Source organism: Mustela nigripes, chromosome 2, assembly GCF_022355385.1.
Source record: "Mustela nigripes isolate SB6536 chromosome 2, MUSNIG.SB6536, whole genome shotgun sequence".
Lineage (NCBI taxonomy): Eukaryota > Metazoa > Chordata > Mammalia > Carnivora > Mustelidae > Mustela > Mustela nigripes.
Window position 1 is genome coordinate 25591964 of NC_081558.1, and position 20570 is coordinate 25612533.

The 20570-nt window shown below is 45.9% G+C and overlaps 1 protein-coding gene across 2 annotated transcripts in view; it reads right to left on the bottom strand.

Annotated features, from left to right (window-relative positions):
* The window catches only part of IL17RD (interleukin 17 receptor D), a 67265-nt gene that overhangs the window by 15817 nt on the left and 30878 nt on the right, over positions 1 to 20570 (bottom strand). For both annotated transcript variants that reach the window (XM_059390007.1, XM_059390006.1), the window contains exons 2-3: positions 8925 to 8982; positions 3579 to 3704 (exon numbers count right to left, since the gene is read on the bottom strand). In XM_059390007.1, coding sequence (XP_059245990.1) covers positions 3579 to 3704; positions 8925 to 8982 — 184 coding nt within the window. The remainder of the gene's footprint in view (positions 1 to 3578; positions 3705 to 8924; positions 8983 to 20570) is intronic.

The following is a 20570-nucleotide window of genomic DNA, read 5'->3' on the forward strand; positions in this document are numbered from 1 at the left end:
ATTTCACAAATGCCCACTGCCTCTGTGACATCAGGGTTCAAATGCTTAGACTCAAGTCACAATTCATCCTAAAAGCCTACCGTGGAATACATAATTTCTAGGTCATCAGATGGGGTGTATTTGGCTGATAATTCCCACTGCTGACTAGGACCCGACTCCCCCCAAACCATGTTTCTGCTTTAAGTTTTTGTCCTGTATTTGCTGGCATGGTTCACTGAATCATGCACAAAATTCCCAACAAAGTGTATGTCTGCACCCAAGGGGTTCCTAGGCTTGAGATTAAATAGTTTAGAATGCCTATGTGATTTACAAAGCAGTTCTTGCTCTAATCAGGCCTGAAAGGCAGACACCCAAGGGCTGCCCAGTGTGTGCTCTTCATACAGCCGTCAGAGGCCTGAGACGCCCACCGTGCTGCTGAAAGGCGCCAGCCCAACCTCCTGCCACCTGAGGATTAGCTCTGCTGATCACAAGAGCCAGCCCCAGCACTCTGCATCCCATGGAAACTGCCTCGGTCCAACCGCAGCTGGAGATCCCCGAAGCCGGCCTCAGTTGGCGCGGGATCGATTTCGCATTCTTTCTGAACACTACACAAGGAGACAATTTCAACCCTTCCCCCCACAGGGCAAAAGTAATGACATAGGATGCAATTAACCAGGTGGGACAATTACTGATGGCAAAGGACAGGGAAATCTCTTTTGAACAGGTTCTCCCCTCCTATAATTATTTGATGAAGAACATATATTTTCCGGTGAGTAGGGCAAAGGAGGCACAATGAGAACTTCACATTGTCAGGGGTCACAGTGTAAAATGTGCTGGTACGGCCTGCCACGCTGCATTTCAAGTACAAAGCTTCCTGTGAGGGTAAAAGCCAGCCAATCCACAGCCCAAGATTCAGACATGCTAACAAGAACCAAGGTCTTTGACCAGTGACCAGTTAGCAGATCTCACAGGAACTTCCCTTATGAGATTCAAAAAAAAAAAAAAAAGAAGTTGAACAAATCCTTATTATTTTTACTAAGATTTAATTTATGCCATGTCCCCAGAGCTGCTATTTAACAAAAGCTGGGTAGGATTAATAGGATTCAAGGCTGTACATTTCAGTTTCATAAAAAATCATCAGCTGAGGTGGGATTGGGTGGTTGTAGTCCTCATTTTTAAAAGACCAGTTTGAAAAACCACTACTCCAAGTCTGGGGTGGGGGTAGGGATGGGGGTAGAAGCAGCAAGTGTAAATCTTACATCAGAGGGACACCTTTATCACACCCTGAATGCCTCATACTTCCATGTGTAGCAACTTCATACAGTAGCTTCCGACGAGGAAACTTATTTGCTCCTCTCCATCATTTAAAACCCAGGAATCCTCCTAACATCCATGGAAGGAAAGTGTTATCCCCATTTGACAGATGAGGAAACAGCTATCGAGACCCTGAAGGACTTGCCCAGGATCACAAAGGAATTAAACAGCAGATGTGGGACTCGAACCCTGCCCGTGTCTGGCTCTAAGCTGGTGCTCTTACCCCGAATGCTTCTCCGTCTCCCAGCAAGTTTCCCTTGACAGGACTTGAAAGAACCTCCGAGAAGCAGAACCTGTCCACCCACAAATCACGGTGCATGAAAAGCACCACATTCTGCCCTCACCACTCCACCTGTTAGTTTTCCAACCACACGCTCACGTCCCTTCCTTTCATTCTAAAGGAGCCTGCAATTTGTCAGGCCAGCCCCTCCGCTGTGCAGCCGTACATGGAGTGACCACTTCCCGTTTATCCACAGAGAATGTTTTTATCTTTAAATGTTAAGATAATGTTATTTTTGGAAAACCCGCTGCATTCAGACCCAGCGGTATTTACATGGATAAGTGAGTCAGGCCCGTGGGGGTCTGATCTATCCTCACTCACTCTGCACTCACCTCTCCTACAGTCGCATTTTTCTGAGATTTACCCTGTTCAGATGAAGAAATCCAGGCTTTTATTGTACTTTTCCCTTAGCCAGATTTTTTTTTTTTTTAATTCTAAGATTCAGTGGCAATGTTAAAGGAATAGGATTGAGGACCAGGTTCTTTTATCTTTCTTTTTTTTGGCTTTTACTTATTTATTTGACAGAGAGAGACGCAGCAAGAGAGGGAACACAAGCAGGGGGAGTGGGAGAGGGAGAGGCAGCTCTCCACCAAGCAGGGAGCCCAATGCAGGGCTCGATCCGAGGACCCCGGAATCATGACCTGAGCCAAAGGCAGATGCCTAATGACTGAGATGCCACCCTGGTGCCCCAAGGACCAGGTTCTGATGATGATAACTGTAGCCACTTTTCCCCCGCTCATTTTGTGTTTTTCTTAAAGATTTTATTTTAAAGTAATCTCTACGCTCGATGTGAGGCTTGAACCTACAACCCCAAGATCAAGAGTCACATGTTCCACAGACTAGGCAATGCAGGTGCCCCAACAGCTACTATTTTTTTAAGAGCTCTTTCTAGGGGCAGCCAGCTGGCCCAGTCAGTGGAGCATGCAAGCCTTGATCTCAGGGTTGTGAGTTCAAGCTGCACACTGGGTGTAGAGATTACTTAAATAAAAACTTCTAAAAAAAGAAAAAAGCTCTTTCTAGAAATATACTGCATGTGTATGTGTCTGGAAATCTTACCACAAACCAAAAGGCAATCATCTGTACATTACAGATGGCAAAGCAGGGCTCAGCAAGGGTTAGAGGCCTCTTGTAAGAAGTAGAATCTGGGTTCGCACCCAGGCCCATCTGAACAAATAAGCCCTGCCCATGTCCTATGCCCAGTTAGCGCATCCTCTCTGGTGTATCATCAGCTTGTTAAAGGGGATAGCAGACTCTGCCCTAACCAGAATCTGGCCAGACAATGTGGGTTTGCTTTTCTCTGTTTCTTCATTTTGGGTTTTTTTTTTTTTTTTTCCCCAGCCTACATGGTTTAAACAAATAAAGTTATTTTATAGGGGGCGCCTGGGTGGCTCACTCAGTTAAGCATCTCCCTTCTGCTCAGGTCAGGATCCCAGGGTCTTGGGATCAAGTCCCACACATCAGGCTCCCTGCTCTGCAGAGAGTCTGTGTCTCCCTCTGCTCCTCTCCCTGCACGTGCTCTCTCTCTCTCTCAAATAAATAAATAAAAATCTTTAAGAAAATGATATCAGGGGGTTTTATGAAAACTGGATATTCCTGAAAACTCACAGCATGTGCCATTGCCTGGATATCCATGTGGGCACAGAGATGGCCGATGCTGGATGCTGAAGCCATTACATTCTTGTGCAGGTCACCTGTCCCCTGACTACTGCTGAGACCCAGAGGCCAAGGGGTTAATATGATTCATCACCACACACTATCATGTTGCAAACCTACATCTCTCTCAGTAACAGCCAAGTGAATAAAAGATGAGCCGTGAGGCCCAGCATCGAGCCGGGTGCATGTCCAGCAAGTATTGGCAACAAAGCAGGTAGTGTATCTGGGCCCAAGCACACCTAAGCTACACTTAGTTCAAGACCTGCCCAGCTCCTGAAGGCTGTCACACTGGGACCCCTGCACTGGTCACCACCCACACCGGCCACGTGGCGGACTCTATCTGACCACTTACCAAGAGCCCCCGGGGACCAAAGAATGGTGACTGCCACTTGGTCATGGCAAGCGTACTGACTGATGGTGATGTTCTGGGCGTCAGCAATTACGTGCTTCCCCACCGGATTCAAGTAAGTGGTGCAATCTGGAGCGTTGGGAGATCAAAGAACAGTTAGATTAAAACATTTATTTTTTGAGGTTCATGGTTATCTCAAATTACACAGAGCTGTCTGGAGGTGGCCAAATCCATTCTGTCTAAAGACGAGTGCTGCAAAAGCCCAGACAGGACATCAAAGTTTGACTGGTCGGAGAACTATAATATGCCGTAGTGGGTGTAGTACCAACCCCGTTAACCACCCTTCGAGTGAAATTCTAGGACAGTGTGAGGAGGATCACATACAGTGTGACTGTATCTGTCCACATATACACAATTTGACTATGTATCTGGCATTAACTTTCTTTTTTTTTTTAAGATTTTATTTATTTATATGACAGAGATCACAAGTAGGCAGAGAGGCAGGCAGAGAGAAAGGGAGAAGCAGGCTCCCTGCTAAGCACAGAGCCCAATGTGGGGCTCAATCCCAGAACCCTGAGGTCAAGAGCTGAGCAGAAGGCAGAGGCTTTAACCCACTGAGCTACCCAGGTGCCCCTGGCACTGACTTTTTTACTATTATGACACTTTACCTAAACCCATCCTTATGTACATTGATTCAATCTGTTTGCAGCATGAGAGAGTAATCTGAAACAAAACAAATGACTAAATAGTCTGGGGACTGCTTTTAGAAGAAACCTGGAGGCAAGGTGAGCAGGAAAAGGAAGCAGGACTAGGATGAGATTCATGGGGGCGTGGCTCAAAGCAAGACAGTTTAACAATTCAATTAGTACCTACAAAAGGGACCAACTAACTTCCTGACGAGCAAAGGTACCTTCAATGTTAATAGCACCTTTAACAGAAGGTAAAACTTCTGTTCCCAGACACCACATGTTAGCAAAGATACCCACAATGCCCACCAAATTCAAAGAGCTCCACATTGCTCAAACAATGAAGAACAACTCTCTGGTACTGTGTGAGGACATTACCTACTGCCAGCAGTCAACACAGCCATGACCACGGGGGCACCTGTGATACCTGGTATTGCTAAAGAAAACTTCAAAGTCTACAGGATCCTAAGAAGGTCCCAGAAGCTTCCAACCAGACTCAGAATGGGACACTAGAGAATGGCCGAGGGCTGTTGTAGCCACTCATGCAGGGAGAACCACCAGCCATCCCTACCAAATACCAACTCGTGATTCTTACACTGCTTCATCTCCACTTCCTTCTCAATGATTAAAATGGAAAACTCTCATTGGTACCTGCTCCAAAAAAGTCCTCAGTTCCATCAAATGTCCAAACCGACTCATGATGCCTCTGAAGTCAGGGTGTTTCACTTTGAGGTGAAGCAGTCAGGGGTATTTTCTAGGCTCAGTGAATCTGCTCCACTCCCTCTGCCCTGCTGTACACCACACCACACACTTCCCTTTTTTTAAGATTTTATTTATTTATTTGACAGAGAAATCACAAGTGGGCAGAGAGGCAGGCAGAGAGAGAGATGGGGAAGCAGGCTCCCTGTTGAGCAGAGAACTCCATGCAGGGCTCGATCCCAGGACCCTGAGACCATGACCTGAGTCGAAGGCAATGGCTTAACCTACTGAGCCACTCAGGTGCCCCTACACTTCCCATTTTTTTTTTTTTAAAGATTTTATTTATTTATTTGACAGAGAGAAATCACAAGTAGATGGAGAGGCAGAGAGAGAGAGAGAGAGGGAAGCAGGCTCCCTGCCAAGCAGAGAGCCTGATGCGGGACTCGATCCCAGGACCCTGAGATCATGACCTGAGCCGAAGGCAGCGGCGTAACCCACTGAGCCACCCAGGCGCCCCTACACTTCCCATTTTTTAAAAAGATTTTATTTGTTTATTTGAGAGAGAGTGTGTAAGAGAGTATGAGGGACGGAGTGGGGAGGCAAAGGGAGAGGGAGAAGCAGACTCCCTGCTGAACAGAGAGCCCTCATGACCTGAGCTGAAGGCAGATGCTTAACTGACTGAGCCACCCAGGCGCCCCCGCATTTCCCACTTTTATGACTAAAAACGTTCCCTGGGTATTTGAAAATAACAAAAGAACGTAAGAAAAATGTAGAAGTCAGCCATGCCCTCCCACCATACAGAGGTAACTACTACCAGCTTCTAAAAAATATCCTTCCAAGCCTTCCAATGTGCACATAATATTCCTCCTTTTAAAATTTCTTACTGCAGTTCACCACACATGCACTACAATGCACCCCCTCCCACTCTGGCAACTCCCAGCTCCCACACTGCCTGGGGCTCGCCATCTTGCCTACCTGCTCTAGGTGGACCTGTTCCATAAACTCCATCTGCTTAAAAAGCAGCCACCTCAACACTTCAGTATTACTTCTTCTGAAGAGATGTTAATAATTAATAAAAACCAAATTCTACTTCTAATGAAAATGGACTTCCAAAGCATTTAACATGTGTCCTCTGGGTGCAGAAGAGAATTTTAGGAGAGAAAAAAAAATTTTTTTAAACATCTGGTTTAACACCCACATTGTACAAATGAGAAAACATTTTGCAGCTAAGAGACCAGCTGGCTGGCTTTGGATTCCACTGCTGACCAGCCCTGGGTCAGGACAGAAAGCAGCCTCGGATGACTCATGCATGGCTCTTGCCATTCTAGCCTCAACACAGAGGTGATTACTATAGTAAGTTCTGAATCCGAGGTAGTCAGTCTGCAAAAAATCCTGGCTTAAACTAGATTCCCAACATTTAAAAAAAAAAAAAAAAAAAAAAAAAAAAGACAAGATCCCATCATACTTGTCAAAATTCAAACTTTTTTTGGTAAGATTTTATTTATTTATTTGAGAGAGAGAGAACATGAACAGGGGAGGGGCAGAGGGAGAGAAGGACAAACACATTCCCCACCAAGCAGGGAGGCTGACCTGAAACTCAATCCCAGGACCCTGAGATCACGACCTGAGTCGAAGTCAGACCCTTAACAAACTGAGCCACCCAGGTGCCCCCAATTCAAACATTTCTACTTATTGAAACCTCTGACTTAAATAGCTTTTAGAAAAAGAGGCACAAATAAGAGCAAATCAGTTTTTTTCTTCCTTTGTTCATTCTTAATGCCAAAATTAGCACTCACCAGGTTTCTGTAAATATAATTATGCAAATATGAAGTCTAAGAATGGAGAAAATGTATTACAACCTACTCAGGCCATTACCTCCTCAGAGCCTGAAGGAGAAACGAGAAAAGCAACATGAAAGGAGACATGGAGATCTATAAAATTTGCTTTTGACTTAAGAGTAAGACATTCTCTTTCTTTGTAACATTGAATGGTAAAGGAGTAGAAAAATAAGATTTTGTAGTTTTATGCTTTCGGTGAAAAACTTGGTAATTTGTTCTTAGCTATTTCAAACAGAACTGGTAACCAGTCAACGGAGCAGTAATAGAAACTTCCTCGTGGAAGAAAGAAATATCTTTTCAGTGGAAAACAATGAATAAATTTTTTACACAAACCTGGATCCAATTATTAGGAACTCTTACATTTTGGATTCTGGTTACCAAAAAATTATGCCCAAATGATATTCTGCCAAAATGCAACCGAGCTTCAGATGTCTTGGGAGTCAATCTGAGTTGTGAATTAAATTCTAATTAAATGCTGAAGAATAAGAAAGAAAATAATGACGAAGAGACAGGCATCACGCACATGGGCCAAATATTTAGTCTCATGAAGAAAATAATAAGATACTTTTAAGTTTTACAGGTACAGATCCTCTTTCACAAAACCCCATATTAAATTAGAGCTGCAAATACTTGTTTGCAGCTGACCAGAAAATTCTGAACTCTTGAATGTAATACAAGATCAGCCAGGACCAAGAGCATATATTAGAAATTAACTCTGTAGCTCAAAGAGAGATCTCTAACACATGTCTTTACTTAGCTGAATTAAGTATCATGGACTTGCAAATCTTTCATTAGCATTGTAACATTTACCCAGAGAGCATGCACACACCACTGATGTGAAATCTGTTTCAAATGTAAGTCCTCATTGGTTAACTTGAAGTACTCAAGTCAGCAACTGTGGGCAAAAATTTGACACACATATTTGTATCTCAAAATTGTTAGACTGTATACACGACCTCAAAAATCTTGCTTTCACAGTGATCATTTCAGAGGCCTCCCTGTGACCCACACCCATCACTTACACGGATTCATAATCCTCTGCCAGAGATGAATTGAATGTCAGGAGTTACTGAACAGGAGTCAAGCTTCCTCTTGTTAACATTTTTACATATAAATTATGGCTCATAAGGCTAAAATGCTAACAATTCTATATAATTACCTTCTTACCATGAAAGCACTGCTGAGGGGGAATGCTATATGCTTAATCAGAAAAAAAGCACCCCACCCTGCCCTGAGGAAACAATTCAGCCAGATAAAGCCACACTTCCTTGAGAGAAAGGACCAAAAAGATGCTGTATTCCCATTCCGGCTGGAATGACTTCTAATATTGGCAGGTATCAATTACTGAGTGCACATCACAGGCCAACTAAGTTGAGCTGTTAAAAGCATTACCTCATTAAAGCCTCAACAGGATGCTCAGGAAGAAACTAACCTTTATTTTACAGCACGTGAGAACTAAGGCTTAGACAAGTCCAGTGGCCTGCCATGCTCACCAGTGACAGGTAGGACACTGGAGGTGGAAGCCAGTCCTGCGGAGATGGCCAACTGGAGACCCATGGGCCAATCTGGGACACATGTTCACTTCGCCCACTCTGGGCTTGTGAACATGTTTAAATAGATACCAATATTAAAAAATGTTCAAACAAACAAAAAATGCCAATTTCTCTTTCTTCTTGCAAATCACAGCTGGCTACACTTAGAGGCAAGGCCCCAAGGAGCTGGAATGGAGAAGCCAATGCTCCCTTCGGACCAGACCTGGGCTGTCCAGTTGGCCACAGTCCCTACTATTCCCTAGAATCCCCCCACTTGAGCAGTATCATCCACTTGTCTGCTGCTGGGCCCCTCCAGGAATCTGCTTTTGTTCTTAAGGACATGGTTATGTCTTGGAGACATCAGGGTAGGTCTCCATACATAGTTTCTCCTAAAACGGTGGACACTTGACCTATTTAAGCTCCCAAATACTTGAGCAGCATCATTGAGACTAGCCCCCTTAGCTCTATCAATTAACCTGCACAGGTTAAACTTCCTCCACCCCAGGAACCGCGGGGTCCTTGATGAAGCACAGCTCTGTAAGCTTCAAATCACTGAAACGCTTCCATTCTCCAGTGGTGAAGCCAGTTACTTACTGTCATATCGGAAGGTGATGTTGTGCAGCCCGCTGTTTCTGCTGGCCGGCCCCACTCCCTGTGGGAAAACAAGAGAACGTGATGAGGAGAGAAGCCAATTTGCTTTTCCAGCACACATCCCCATAGAGTCAAAATGTACACAAGATTGCAAAGACCCAGGGTCATACCAGTCACTGAGCAATGTCTACCACTCCTCCCACCCACCCCGGGCCCCTTCTCCCCCACTGGCTGCCAACCTCCCTCCAGCCCAAGAAGATTCTTAACTTCCAGGCCAAGAGCATCAAGAGCACTCACTTCCCCTAAGACAATAGGAGCACGCTGTTCTGTGTTTGGGGGTTAAATAATAATTCATTAACAGTAAAATTGGGAGAGAGACCATGAGCTGCCAGCTGGAGCCCTTCCAGTTGGATCCACTTTGAGCAGGGATTGGTTATAAAATTCGCCTACCAGACACTCTCGTCCAAAACCTCTATTAAGCCACGACAGATAGGCAATTCCTCAAGTCTAAGGAAACAGGTTTCTCATTCCAAGACTGGGAATGAGTGTGGGAATAAGCCATTACTTTTAATGAGAAAATTCTTCACTGCATCCATACCTATGCTTGGAATATAGAGGGTGGATCATAAAAGAAAAAGAAAAAAAGACTTTAAAAGGGCTAACTCTAACTCTGGGTGATGTGGCCGTTAGCCATCTGCACTCTTAATAGCAGGGATAACAACTCTGCCAGACTCCCCACTTTAATTACAACATCCACAGAGGGAGCACCGGAATCCTCCCATAGCCCCACCTCTTCCTAACCCACCACTTATCCATCATGGGAAAGAGCAGCTACAGATCTGCCGACTCTGGCTGGTTTAACTGTTTCTGTAATAATCAGCAAATGTGCCATTCAGTGTTAATTGCAGAATTTGCCAAAAACAGTTAATTCTGAAATGCTCAATGATGGGAAAATATTCTAACCACACAGCTAAAGTTTCCACTCAACAGAGGGGATGCTGGGGAAAACCATATGCTGGCAGCCTGGTATTTAATGGGCAATTGTCACACTGAGACACAATGTGCAGAACCCGTCTGATGGAGCCCAGGGTCTTGGGCCACAATCCCATCACATCCATATGCTGGAGGCATGTTCACGCTGCTTATCCTGAAGCCAGCCATGCCCACTGAAACTCTATCCCTGAGCTCAGATAAACATGGAGATCCAGGAAGGCACAGCTGCACAGAATGGGCGGCACGCATGCGCAAACGTGCACACACCAAGATTCTAATTCAAGTGAGAAATAAGCGCTAACGTGAAATCTACAACAACGCAGAGCACTAGCCCATGATCTACTGGGGCTCCCCTTCTTCCTGACGCACCTTCCTTCTCCAGCTTTCCTGTTTCCATCCTCCCTTTCCCACGTACACAAGATTCTGGAGTTCCTCCCCTGAGCTGAAACACTTTGGAAAGGGTGGTTTTCTTATGAAAATCCTAAATGCCTCCACAATTCCTTAGGGACAAGGCCTCTAGGGCGCCACCAGAGGATGCCCAACTTCCAGATGGCCAAGACCGGAGTAGCACAACCAAGCAGGAGACAATGCCACCCCCCCCCCACAACCCCTAGGAAATACCCAAGACACCCAAACCACAGCCTTCTCCTCGCTTATGAAGCCCCAGGATATAAAATCACCCACCATCTATTATGAGCCAGACATTGCACTAGGCACAGTGGAGAACAAAACAGCCACTGTCCCTGTCCTCAAGAGCAAAGTGACTCATTCCTTCAAAGAAGACTAATGGGGTATGTGGATCACACGCCAAGTACACAGATGAATTTCAAATCACACCCTGACCCTCCCAGAACTCTCAGTGTGACACACAAGGCATACGTAGCTCAGGTGAAGAGCCAGCCAAAAGAAAGCACACAGCCTCTGAAACCCCACAGGCAGCACCGCACAAAGGATGAGTTGAGGGGGGAGGACAGCACACCCCAGAAGCTTGAAAGAAGTAAGGGAAAGGGAGCTTCAAGGGAGGGCAACAAAAATGCAAGGGGCCAAGATACGTACCAAATCCTTCCATCCTCCTGTTGGTGACCATGGGCAAACCACTTCACTCCACATGGTCCCAGTCTCCTCAACTATCTTCCTAAAAAGATAATTTGCATGACTTTCCCCTGGGAAAGGGGTTTGAGGAGGCCCACATGAAACCCTGTAGAGGAAGGGCTTTTCAAAAAGGAAATGCATTTCATTTAGTAGCACGTAGGACTCTTATGACCGGTCAGTGAGACCAGTCACCTTAGTTGTAGGACTGTCAGCTTACACTTTGTTCTTCTTCTCCCCATATTTCTTCGGCAGCATATTTTTCTTTTAAAGATTTTTATTTTTAAGTAATCTCTACACCTAATGTGGGGCTCGAACACATGATCCCAAGATCAAGAGTCACCGGCTCTGCAGACTGAGCCAGCCAGGCACCCCTATAGCAGAGTGTTTTTAACAGGTATTTACCGGGCACTTGCAATGAGCGATGTATTGTGGAAAGAAGCCCAACACCATGAGATGTGCTATATTGTGCAGATAAGAACCTAAATCCCTCCAAATAAGGTCTGTGCTGCCTGCAGAGCTGTTCAGAAGGGGGCCCAATGAGCTGGCCTCAAAGGACAGTGAGGCTTGTATGCAACATCTATTCACTACCCACAGAGCACTCCACCTGCACCCAGGCCCTGCTGGGCTGGGCACTTGGACCTGAAACAGACCTGGGTCCTGATCTTAAGGGGCTATGGCCACCAAGGTGATCTAATGTGCAAATCTGCCATTTATTCCTCTGTTCCAAGCTCCCTGTCTCTTGTAGAACTTTCCTGATGTGGCTTCTGCCTCTCTTCTCAGCCACTTCCCTCCCTACCTGCCAGACTCCTCCAGGCACTGCATTACTGCTCAGTCCATGTTTTGGAGCACTTCCAATATTCCAGAATGCCCTTCCCATCAGCCAGGTCCTGTTCCTGCCATAGGCTTTCCACCTTGGTAGAGCTCCATCATACTGGGTCTCTGACACAGAAATCTGCCTGCATACTCACTTGATGGAGGTATGATAATCCATCCCACAACTTGACCAGCATGGCACTTCTGCCAGGGCACATGAAAAACAGAACTTCTAATTCCACAAATAATCAGAGACGAAAAGCCCCTGTCACGATGCCGGATCCTTGAGCTCCAAGGCCACAGAGCGCAGCGCTCTGTTCCATGGCAAGGACCCGCTCCGTGTACGCTGCAAGACCTTTCGCTCTTGTAAGTCGTCCATTGCATGGTTTCCCGGCACTGCATCAGACAGGTGCTCTAGCAGGCTTCACCCAGTTCACACTCAAGTAATGCACCTACTGCTCCTGGGCCCTCAGAAACCCCATCAGAAACGGTGTGCCCAGGCTAGCCCACAGAGTTTTTCTTTCTACTGTGTGGTAGACAGACTAATAACCCCCACAAAAAAATAAAAAATAAAATGTCTACATCATAATCCCCAGAACCTGTGTTACGTTACACAGACAGCAAAAAAGGACTACATAGACGTGATTAAATTTAAGGATCCTGAGATGGGGAAATTATTCTGGATTATCCTGATAAGCCCAATGTAATCACAAGGGTCCTTCTAAGTGGGATTCAGAAGGTCAGAGGAGGAAAAATGACCACAGAAATAGAAGGCAGAGAGACCATCATTGATTTCAAGATGCTAACACTACTGGATTTGAAGATGGAGACAGAAGGGACTGATAAGCCAAGAAATGTAGGCAGTCTGTAGATGCTGGAAAAGGCGGAACATTGGTTCTCTACCAGAGCTCTCCCAGAGCCTCCAGGAGCCAGCCCTGCCAACACCTTGCTTTTAACCTCAAGGAAGACTCATTTTGAGATTCTGACTTCAACAACTGTAAGATAATGCATGTGTGTTGTTTTAAGTCACTAAATTGTGATAATTTGTTACAGCAGCAATTGAAAGCTAATACTTTTGGTGGCAGTATGGTTGAAATGGATCTGAATGTCACAATCCCTCATGTGCTGTCATTTTCCCCTTCCTACCCCCAGGGTAGACTGATCGCTTCTCACTGCAAGTCTACCCCACCTTGACTGCAGGCAGACATGGGACACCGACCCAGTGGGGCTGTTTCAGATTCTGCCATATACACTTCTGTGGGCTAGCCTCAGACATATCTGGAGTAGAAGAGTGGTTAACACAATGGGCCTTGGAGCTGTAGAGATATGGGTTCAAATCTCCCCCTCTCAAGCTGGGTGACCTTAGACAAGCTCCTTAATTTTTCTGAGCCTCATTTTCCTGAGCTCTATAAATAAAGCATCTGAATAAAACTTCCTGGAAAATCTCGCTGTGGGACTATGGGAGATGACACCAATAGAGCTCTCTACACAGCACGTGACGCACTGAAGGAGTGATGGCACCATTCCTGGGAAGATTCCTGCCCTAATAAGCAAGGAGAGAGCTGTGCAGCATGGGGGTAGGTGAAGTAGAAAGGGGAATGCTCACAGAAGGGGCATCTCCAGACATGACCGGTCTTATCATCCAGACCCAGGGGGTCTGGCGGATGGATGGACAGGTCAGGGCAAGGTGACAAAGGCACTAATCACCAGACCACCACAGTCTTGGTGGGAACTGGGCAACCCAGTGACTCCATCTCTGGTGAGTGTTCAGGTTGGATCAGATGGGGAGAGACTGAAGGCAAAACGACTAGGGCAGCCCCCCTACAGACTCATCCTCCCCACAACTTGCGCCACAGTCCTGGGCCTGGCCCATAGTCAGCCTTCGATCAATATTAGTTTTTTCCCCCCAAAACGAATCCATGACGAGGTCAGGTAATGCACACTGAGAACCCAAGAGGACCTAGCTTCATGTGACAGGGAGATTTATGGCTTGGAATCAGGACTCACACTAAGGGAACAAGGGTAAGCAAATTACAAAGCTGGTCAATGGCTTTGGAAGCTGTTTTTCAGTAAACAAGTCAAAGCTTTTAGCTACTCTACCCATTTTGATATTTAATGAGCTTACAATTAAGAATACTTGTTTGTCGCCTGTTACTTAAAATCTATAAACACCAATGCTGTGGCCTCAGGGTGTCACATTCTTAGTTAATTAACCACCCCCATTTGCTGCACTTAGGGCAGCAGTTAATTTGTTCCAATGCTAGCTGGGAGAAGCAGAAGCCCCAGGTGCCTGGGGCTCTGCTCTGAACACTATGGTGAGCAGAGACGGAAGCAGCAAATGGGAACATAATGGAGAAAACATCTTTTACTCAGGAAAGGGGGAGGGGACGATAACCCATAAGTGCTCTAAAGGAATAAAATTCAAAACCCATACCATGCTCCACCCATATGGCAAAAAAGCAAAGGCCTGGACACAAAGCCACAGGCAGGACACAAACACAGAGCAGCCACGAGGGGCCATCTGGGGGCCCATTTCCTGAGGGGCTCTTGGGGATTCTAAGCCCATTAAGGACACCAACTTCCCAGAGCAACATTTCCAATCCAGCTCCAAGAGAGCTGAGCTGCCATTTTGAAAAAAAAAAAAAAAATGCATTTTGAAAAGGACTGTGCTAATTACAGTATCCCCTTTTCCAGGTGAAGGCAGGCCAAATAGTAAGGCCTAAGCAAGACTGCTTTCAGATCAGTTAAGGAAGGACTTCTTAGAAGGCTGGTAACATTTTAGTGAACTGAGTTTGGGTGAAAATTAAACAAGAACATCCATCAGAAAGAACTGAGATAATGGGTTTTTAAAGGCACACTGAGCAACTACTTAAAAAACTAAGGCCAACTTATAACTTTCTATTTCCCCTAACATTTCCTCCACCTTGGGTTTCCAGTGAGTCAATGAGATATGAAAGATAGCAGATGGCTCTGTGAGGCTTAAAATGCACAACAGGACTGACATTTTTGTCTCTGACCAGCAGACATGGTGAAGGCAAGAGGCAGAACGTGGGGTCAATTTATTCTGCACAGGTTTGGTTCAGACGGCCTCATAAATGAAGTCAGATCCCACTTCAGTTCAAACCTTTAACTTAAAAAAAAAAAGAGTTGGGGGGAAGGGGGGGTGGGAGAAGTCAGCAAAAAGCAGAGAAGCCCCAGGTGATGTAAGCTGAGGAGAATGCCGGCAAACCCAAAACACAAGGCAAATAAATCACAAAGCCAGCTTGGGTCTGGATCTATTCAAGATATTCTTCTCCACATTCCCGGGAGCTGTTCTCTCTCACTTTCCAACTCCATGCAACCAACTTCAGAAACGAAGGGTGCCAGCTGTCTGATTTGGGGAGGTGAGCTCTCGGATGCCTGGTGGGGAACACACAACTCTGGGGGAGTTCCCACCAGCAATTACTGCGTCGGCCCAAAAAGACCCTGAGATCTTAAGCTAATTAGAGAGATTTGCTCGAGGAGGTAGGAAATCAGTACTCCAAAGCATCGCCTGTGTACCAGACCAAAGCCGTAATCATGATTCATCTCTGACATGTTGCTAATCAGCACACACATGTTCCTAATTTCACGCTCCCCAAAGGAAAGCTGAAGGGACAATTGTTTCTGAGTTCTAACATGGAGCCAACCGATGCCAAGTTACCATGTGTTCTGCTTATCAAACTGAGAGCTCTAGTTTCCTTCTAAGCGGCTTCTTACCCCTCCTTCCCTGCCCCCACCCTCATGCCCAAGGAAATCCATTCACTAAAGATAAAGATGTGTTAGGGCATTTATAGGAGTGTTTCTCAGATAGCAAATTTTCTTTTTTTTTTTTATTGAGATAGAATTGACATGTAACATTGTGTGAGTTTAAGGTATACAATGTATAGATCTGATATATTTATACACTGTAAAAGCAACTTTCCTAAACTGGCCTAAACAGAATTTAATGTATTTTTAAATGTCTTTCCCTGCTCCAGCCTTTAATTTTCTTCTTGCTTTGCCTCTGGAATAGACATATGCAGTGAAAACCCAAAGATATCAACACACAGACAGACAGACACACACACACACACACACACACACACACACCACTGACTCTTCTGTGTTTTTTTTTTTTTTTAAAGATTTTATTTATTTATTTGTCAGAGAGAGAGACAGCAAGCACAGGCAGACAGAATGGCAGGCAGAGTCAGAGGGAGAAGCAGGCTCCCCGCAGAGAAAGGAGCCCGATGTGGGACTCGATCCCAGGACGCTGAGATCATGACCTGAGCCGAAGGCAGCCGCTTAACCAACTGAGCCACCCAGGCATCCCTCTTCTGTGTTTAAAAACAAAACAAAACAAAACTCTGCAGTCTTCTTAGTTTTCACAAAGCAAAAAGCCCAAGTACTTTTTCCAATTAAGTCTGTTAACGATCTGGGCTGTGTGTTCTCCTATGGCTGATACTGACAAACAGACAGGGTTGTTCCATTTTTCCAATTCTCAAAATGTTAAAAAAAAGCTATAAAACATGCCTCTGGCTAGCGAGCCAGACCTTTTCCCTCGGCTGCACACACCACTCCCATCCACTCAAATGAGAACCGCATGGTAAAGAGCTGGCATCTTTAAGATAACCGTCAACCCATCTGCAGTTTCAAAATCACACAGAGACTACTTCGCAGACACAGATTAGCCAGGTTTCTGTAAATAGTGCGTACGAAGAGGAAGCAAGCAACCAACCACCCAAACACCCACCCAGAAAATGGGCTACCAGCTTGCACCCACTTAGCTGTTAAACTTCACTCCAGAAGCTCAAGAAAGTATCTTTCTGAAAGGGCAAAACAGTGATTAAACAATAGGGGAAAACTTAATGCTGTACACATGATTGTTATGCCTAAGCTCAGAGGAAATGTTCAGATCAAAACAAACTACTAATAAAAAGCCTTAGGACCACACAGAGAGCGTGCACTGAATTGTACCGCTTCAAATACTGTTTCTGAGGCCCTGGGATGGAGTCTCCAAATACTGCATCACATCTGGAATTCTGCTTTTACAGCACAAATGCCTGCAGAAACGGGGGATTGTGACGTTGCCATGGGGACCCAGCCTCCTCCAGCCAGGCAGGTCCCCAGTGTGCCCCACACATGTGCTTCCTTCAAGGTAGATTTCGCATATTTGGAAATTATTGAAGGCCGCCCTTTTAGGTTTTAGTGCTAATCGAAATATCACAGCCTACACTCGAAAGCAAGGCGACCCCTTCTGTCAGCCTATTATTTCTGTCCACATGGTGGTCTCAGAGAGAAATACCTCCTTAAAATAACAGTGGGAAGCAGCAAGTCAACATTAGACCCCTTTTCAAAAGTTATTTGTGGCTTTCCCCCCCTTCCTCTAGGAAGGAGACAGGCTTCAAGCGTCCCTTTTAAACTCTTTCCTTCTCTGGCTGCAAAAATCCAAGTGAGTCAACCTGTCCACACAGCTGCCACCCATCGCTGGCCTATGGGAAGGACCCCAGGACCCCAGCTTGGAGCTCGGTTGCTTGCCATAGCAGGAAGTGAGCCACTAACCCCATCCCAGCAGGGCTACTGGCCAAGGCAGGGGGTCTTCACTTTTAATTGCCGTTAAGGGAAAAAGGTTTCTAGAACCCATAAGAGAATCTTGTGAGAAACATTCCTTACCCAATTTCAAACCCCCCCCCCAGAAACATTCTTACATAATTTGGCATTCCCAGAACTCCCTGAGGAAACCGAGGGCTTCACAGGTCCCAGGTCCAAAGCCAAAGAATCTAGAGACCCCACTTGGAAATGAAGAGGTACATCTGGGTATCCCCATTTCCCTGGGATGCAGCTCCTCAATCCGACCACTCCAGGTGTGGATTCATATAGATACATAAATGCAACAACCCCGCTTGGGTGGGGGCAAGTGTCCCCAACCACTCCTCATCCTCCCACCGTCCTACCTCTTCAAGACCCCAGGTGGCTCAAAACAATGGTCAAGACACTCATCTCTCTTTCTGCCCAAGCATTCTCCCAGCAGTTGTAACCAGAATGTCTCATGCAGAAGCAGTAGTGCCTCTTCCAATATGTATCTGTCTCTCTGCAAGGTCTGGCCTCCCCCTGATCTTCCAGGGGGAAAGGAGGGAATCAGCCAGCCCAGAGGTGAAAGTGAAGCCAAGTCACCAAGCTCCGTGGGCAGATCAAAGGGACTCATGGGAAACTGGTTCTCAGCCCTGCCCTGGTTCAGTGGGACCTCCAGCCTGAACTATTTCCATCTAGTCTCGTCGATACTACATCCCAAAATGTCCTCCTGAGATATAGCCGGGCTTTGTGAATGTGTTTGTGTGTGTGTGTGTGTGTGTGTGTGTGTGCACACACGTGCGTGTGCACCCAGCCACACAGAAGGGAAAAAAAAAAAAAAAGCACCAGGAAGTCAGCAGCTCAGCCCAGGTGTTAACACTTAGCGCATCCTGCCCAGCCCCCTCCAGCTTGAGGCCGGCCGCCTGGGAGCAGGACACAGCAATTAGGCCCTTCCCGGGCAGGGTGCCTTTGTCCCCTCACTAACAGCATTAGTGTCTGACTTCCTGTGCACAACGGGGCCTCCCGGGGGGCAATCCCCGGCTGACCGGGGCAGGGCATTAGACTTCCTTTGTCAAAGACCCTCAAATGTTAACAAGCATGTGAACAAGCCTCTCCCCCCCCCCCCCCGCCCCCCCATTTCTCCCCCCATCCCTTCCCCACCTCAGCCACTCCTCCCATCCACCAAACACTTCAATCTTAACAGCCTTGGTTCTGGCAGACTGGTGGGAATCCCAGTTACTTGAGAGCAGTACCAAGCCTCTGTGGAAGCAAGCAGAGCTAACTGTCTGCCGAAAAGGGGACAAATGTGATTTGCTAGAGACAATCTCCTATAAACATGCCATTCTCATTTACAGAGTGCTTGCCGCTTACCAGGTCTGTGTCACTTGTCTGGCATGAACTAGGTCAACAGAAACGAACAAAGATGGAGGTGCTCAGGCATGAGCCCCAGGCTGGGCAACACCCCCAGTCTGACATCCCTGTCAGCCCACGAGTCCCCTTCACACATGCTCATGGGCTGATGCTCAAGATGGTCTCAAGATACAAGGATATTTTGAAGCTTTGAGCAATATTCCCAGACTTTCACACACTGATCACATCTGAAACCGGGGAAACAGGTGCACCACCACCGTCACCATCCCTCTCTCAACAAAACTACCATCACCGGAACCAACATGACTAAAACCCTATTATTTACTCCACCATCCATCTCGACAAAGGGTCACAGCTTCATAGGTGGGGATGGAGAGGTCTGAGTATTTGGTGAGAGCTGTGGCCCACGTATGTACACACAATCGTGCACTCAGGATTTCAGGAAGCTTCTGGACCCATGCAATCCTCTTAGGGCCCCCAACAGTCTGCCTTATCCATAGCTCAACAGCTTAATTCCAGGTCTGTAGGACACCCTGAGTGGTTCAGCGATCCAAGGGAAACTTGGGTGATTAAAAGCAAAATTCAAATGGCAGAGGGAGGTGGTTGGGAGCAAGACCTCAATTTTAAATAGAACTCTGGATTGATGCCTCAAACCTCATCTTTCATAGGCAGTATTAATCCTTCGTAAATCTGTAATTGTCCACTTTGCTCAGGATGTTGGGACTCATGAACTTTACAAAGTAGCAGTGTAAAAGACTAACTATTTCTGCGGTTATGGGCAGGAGCCCATTAAGTGGGACACACAGAGCACCTTTCAGGCCACAGGTGACAATAGTCATGTCTGCAGTCAAGTCGGTTTCACCGAATCAAGTTAAAAAATAAACAATGTGGCTATTTCTTATTTCTTTTTTTTAATCATACTCACAGTATCCAGAAGAGGGAGAGAACAGCTGATTTCCCCCGCTCCTAATCAGTTGCCTTGAAGGTCTATGGTGTTTGTGGTCAATACAAAATTGGGTGGTCAACACAAAATTGGTCAACACAAAATTGGGTTAGGTTTTGGATATGTTTTTAAATATTTGCCCAAGAGCTGCAATGGAGGATAATCTAAAACTCCATTTTTTTTTTTCAATGAAGAATAATCTTTGGCTTTCACTTCTACTCCAGACATATCTTCATAAAGATGTTAGTAGACAGAGAAAGGACATGAGCACTTCTGTGATGCCACGCTCCCCACAAGTTTATTTTGATGAACTTTACAAGTCTCAAACGAGTGAAGTATTTCACTACTGGTTCTGACTTTTACCTTTTGCCAAGCTAACTTCAAAATAGCAGGCAATCGGAAGAATATACTCAGACACTAATGGTCTTTGCAACTTTTACGTCTCCCTGCTTCTTGGATGGAAGCCAGCAGCCTGCCCTTAAACTATAAGCAATAAATCTAGAAGACTCTCCTAATTTCCCAATGATACCACCTGGAATTCCCATTAAAGCACACACATCCACAATGGCATACCAATTAAATCACCAGGTGATTTAGGCCAGGAAATAATTGTGTTTGCCAAGAAATGTTCGGCTTTGTTTTAAATTCCTTGAACAGCTAAAATGTCATCCTGAAAAGGAGGGCAAAGAATGAGGTGAAAATGAAGAATCGCTGTCTTGGTTGATTTCAGACTTAGATCAACTTTCCCGTGGGTGAACGGAGGCAATACAGACATCCCAGGAATGAAGGCCTCCCCGTACTACCTCTCTGAGGACTCCTGGCACGGGTTGGTATACAGAGGGAAATTAGAAAGCAGATTCGTGTGA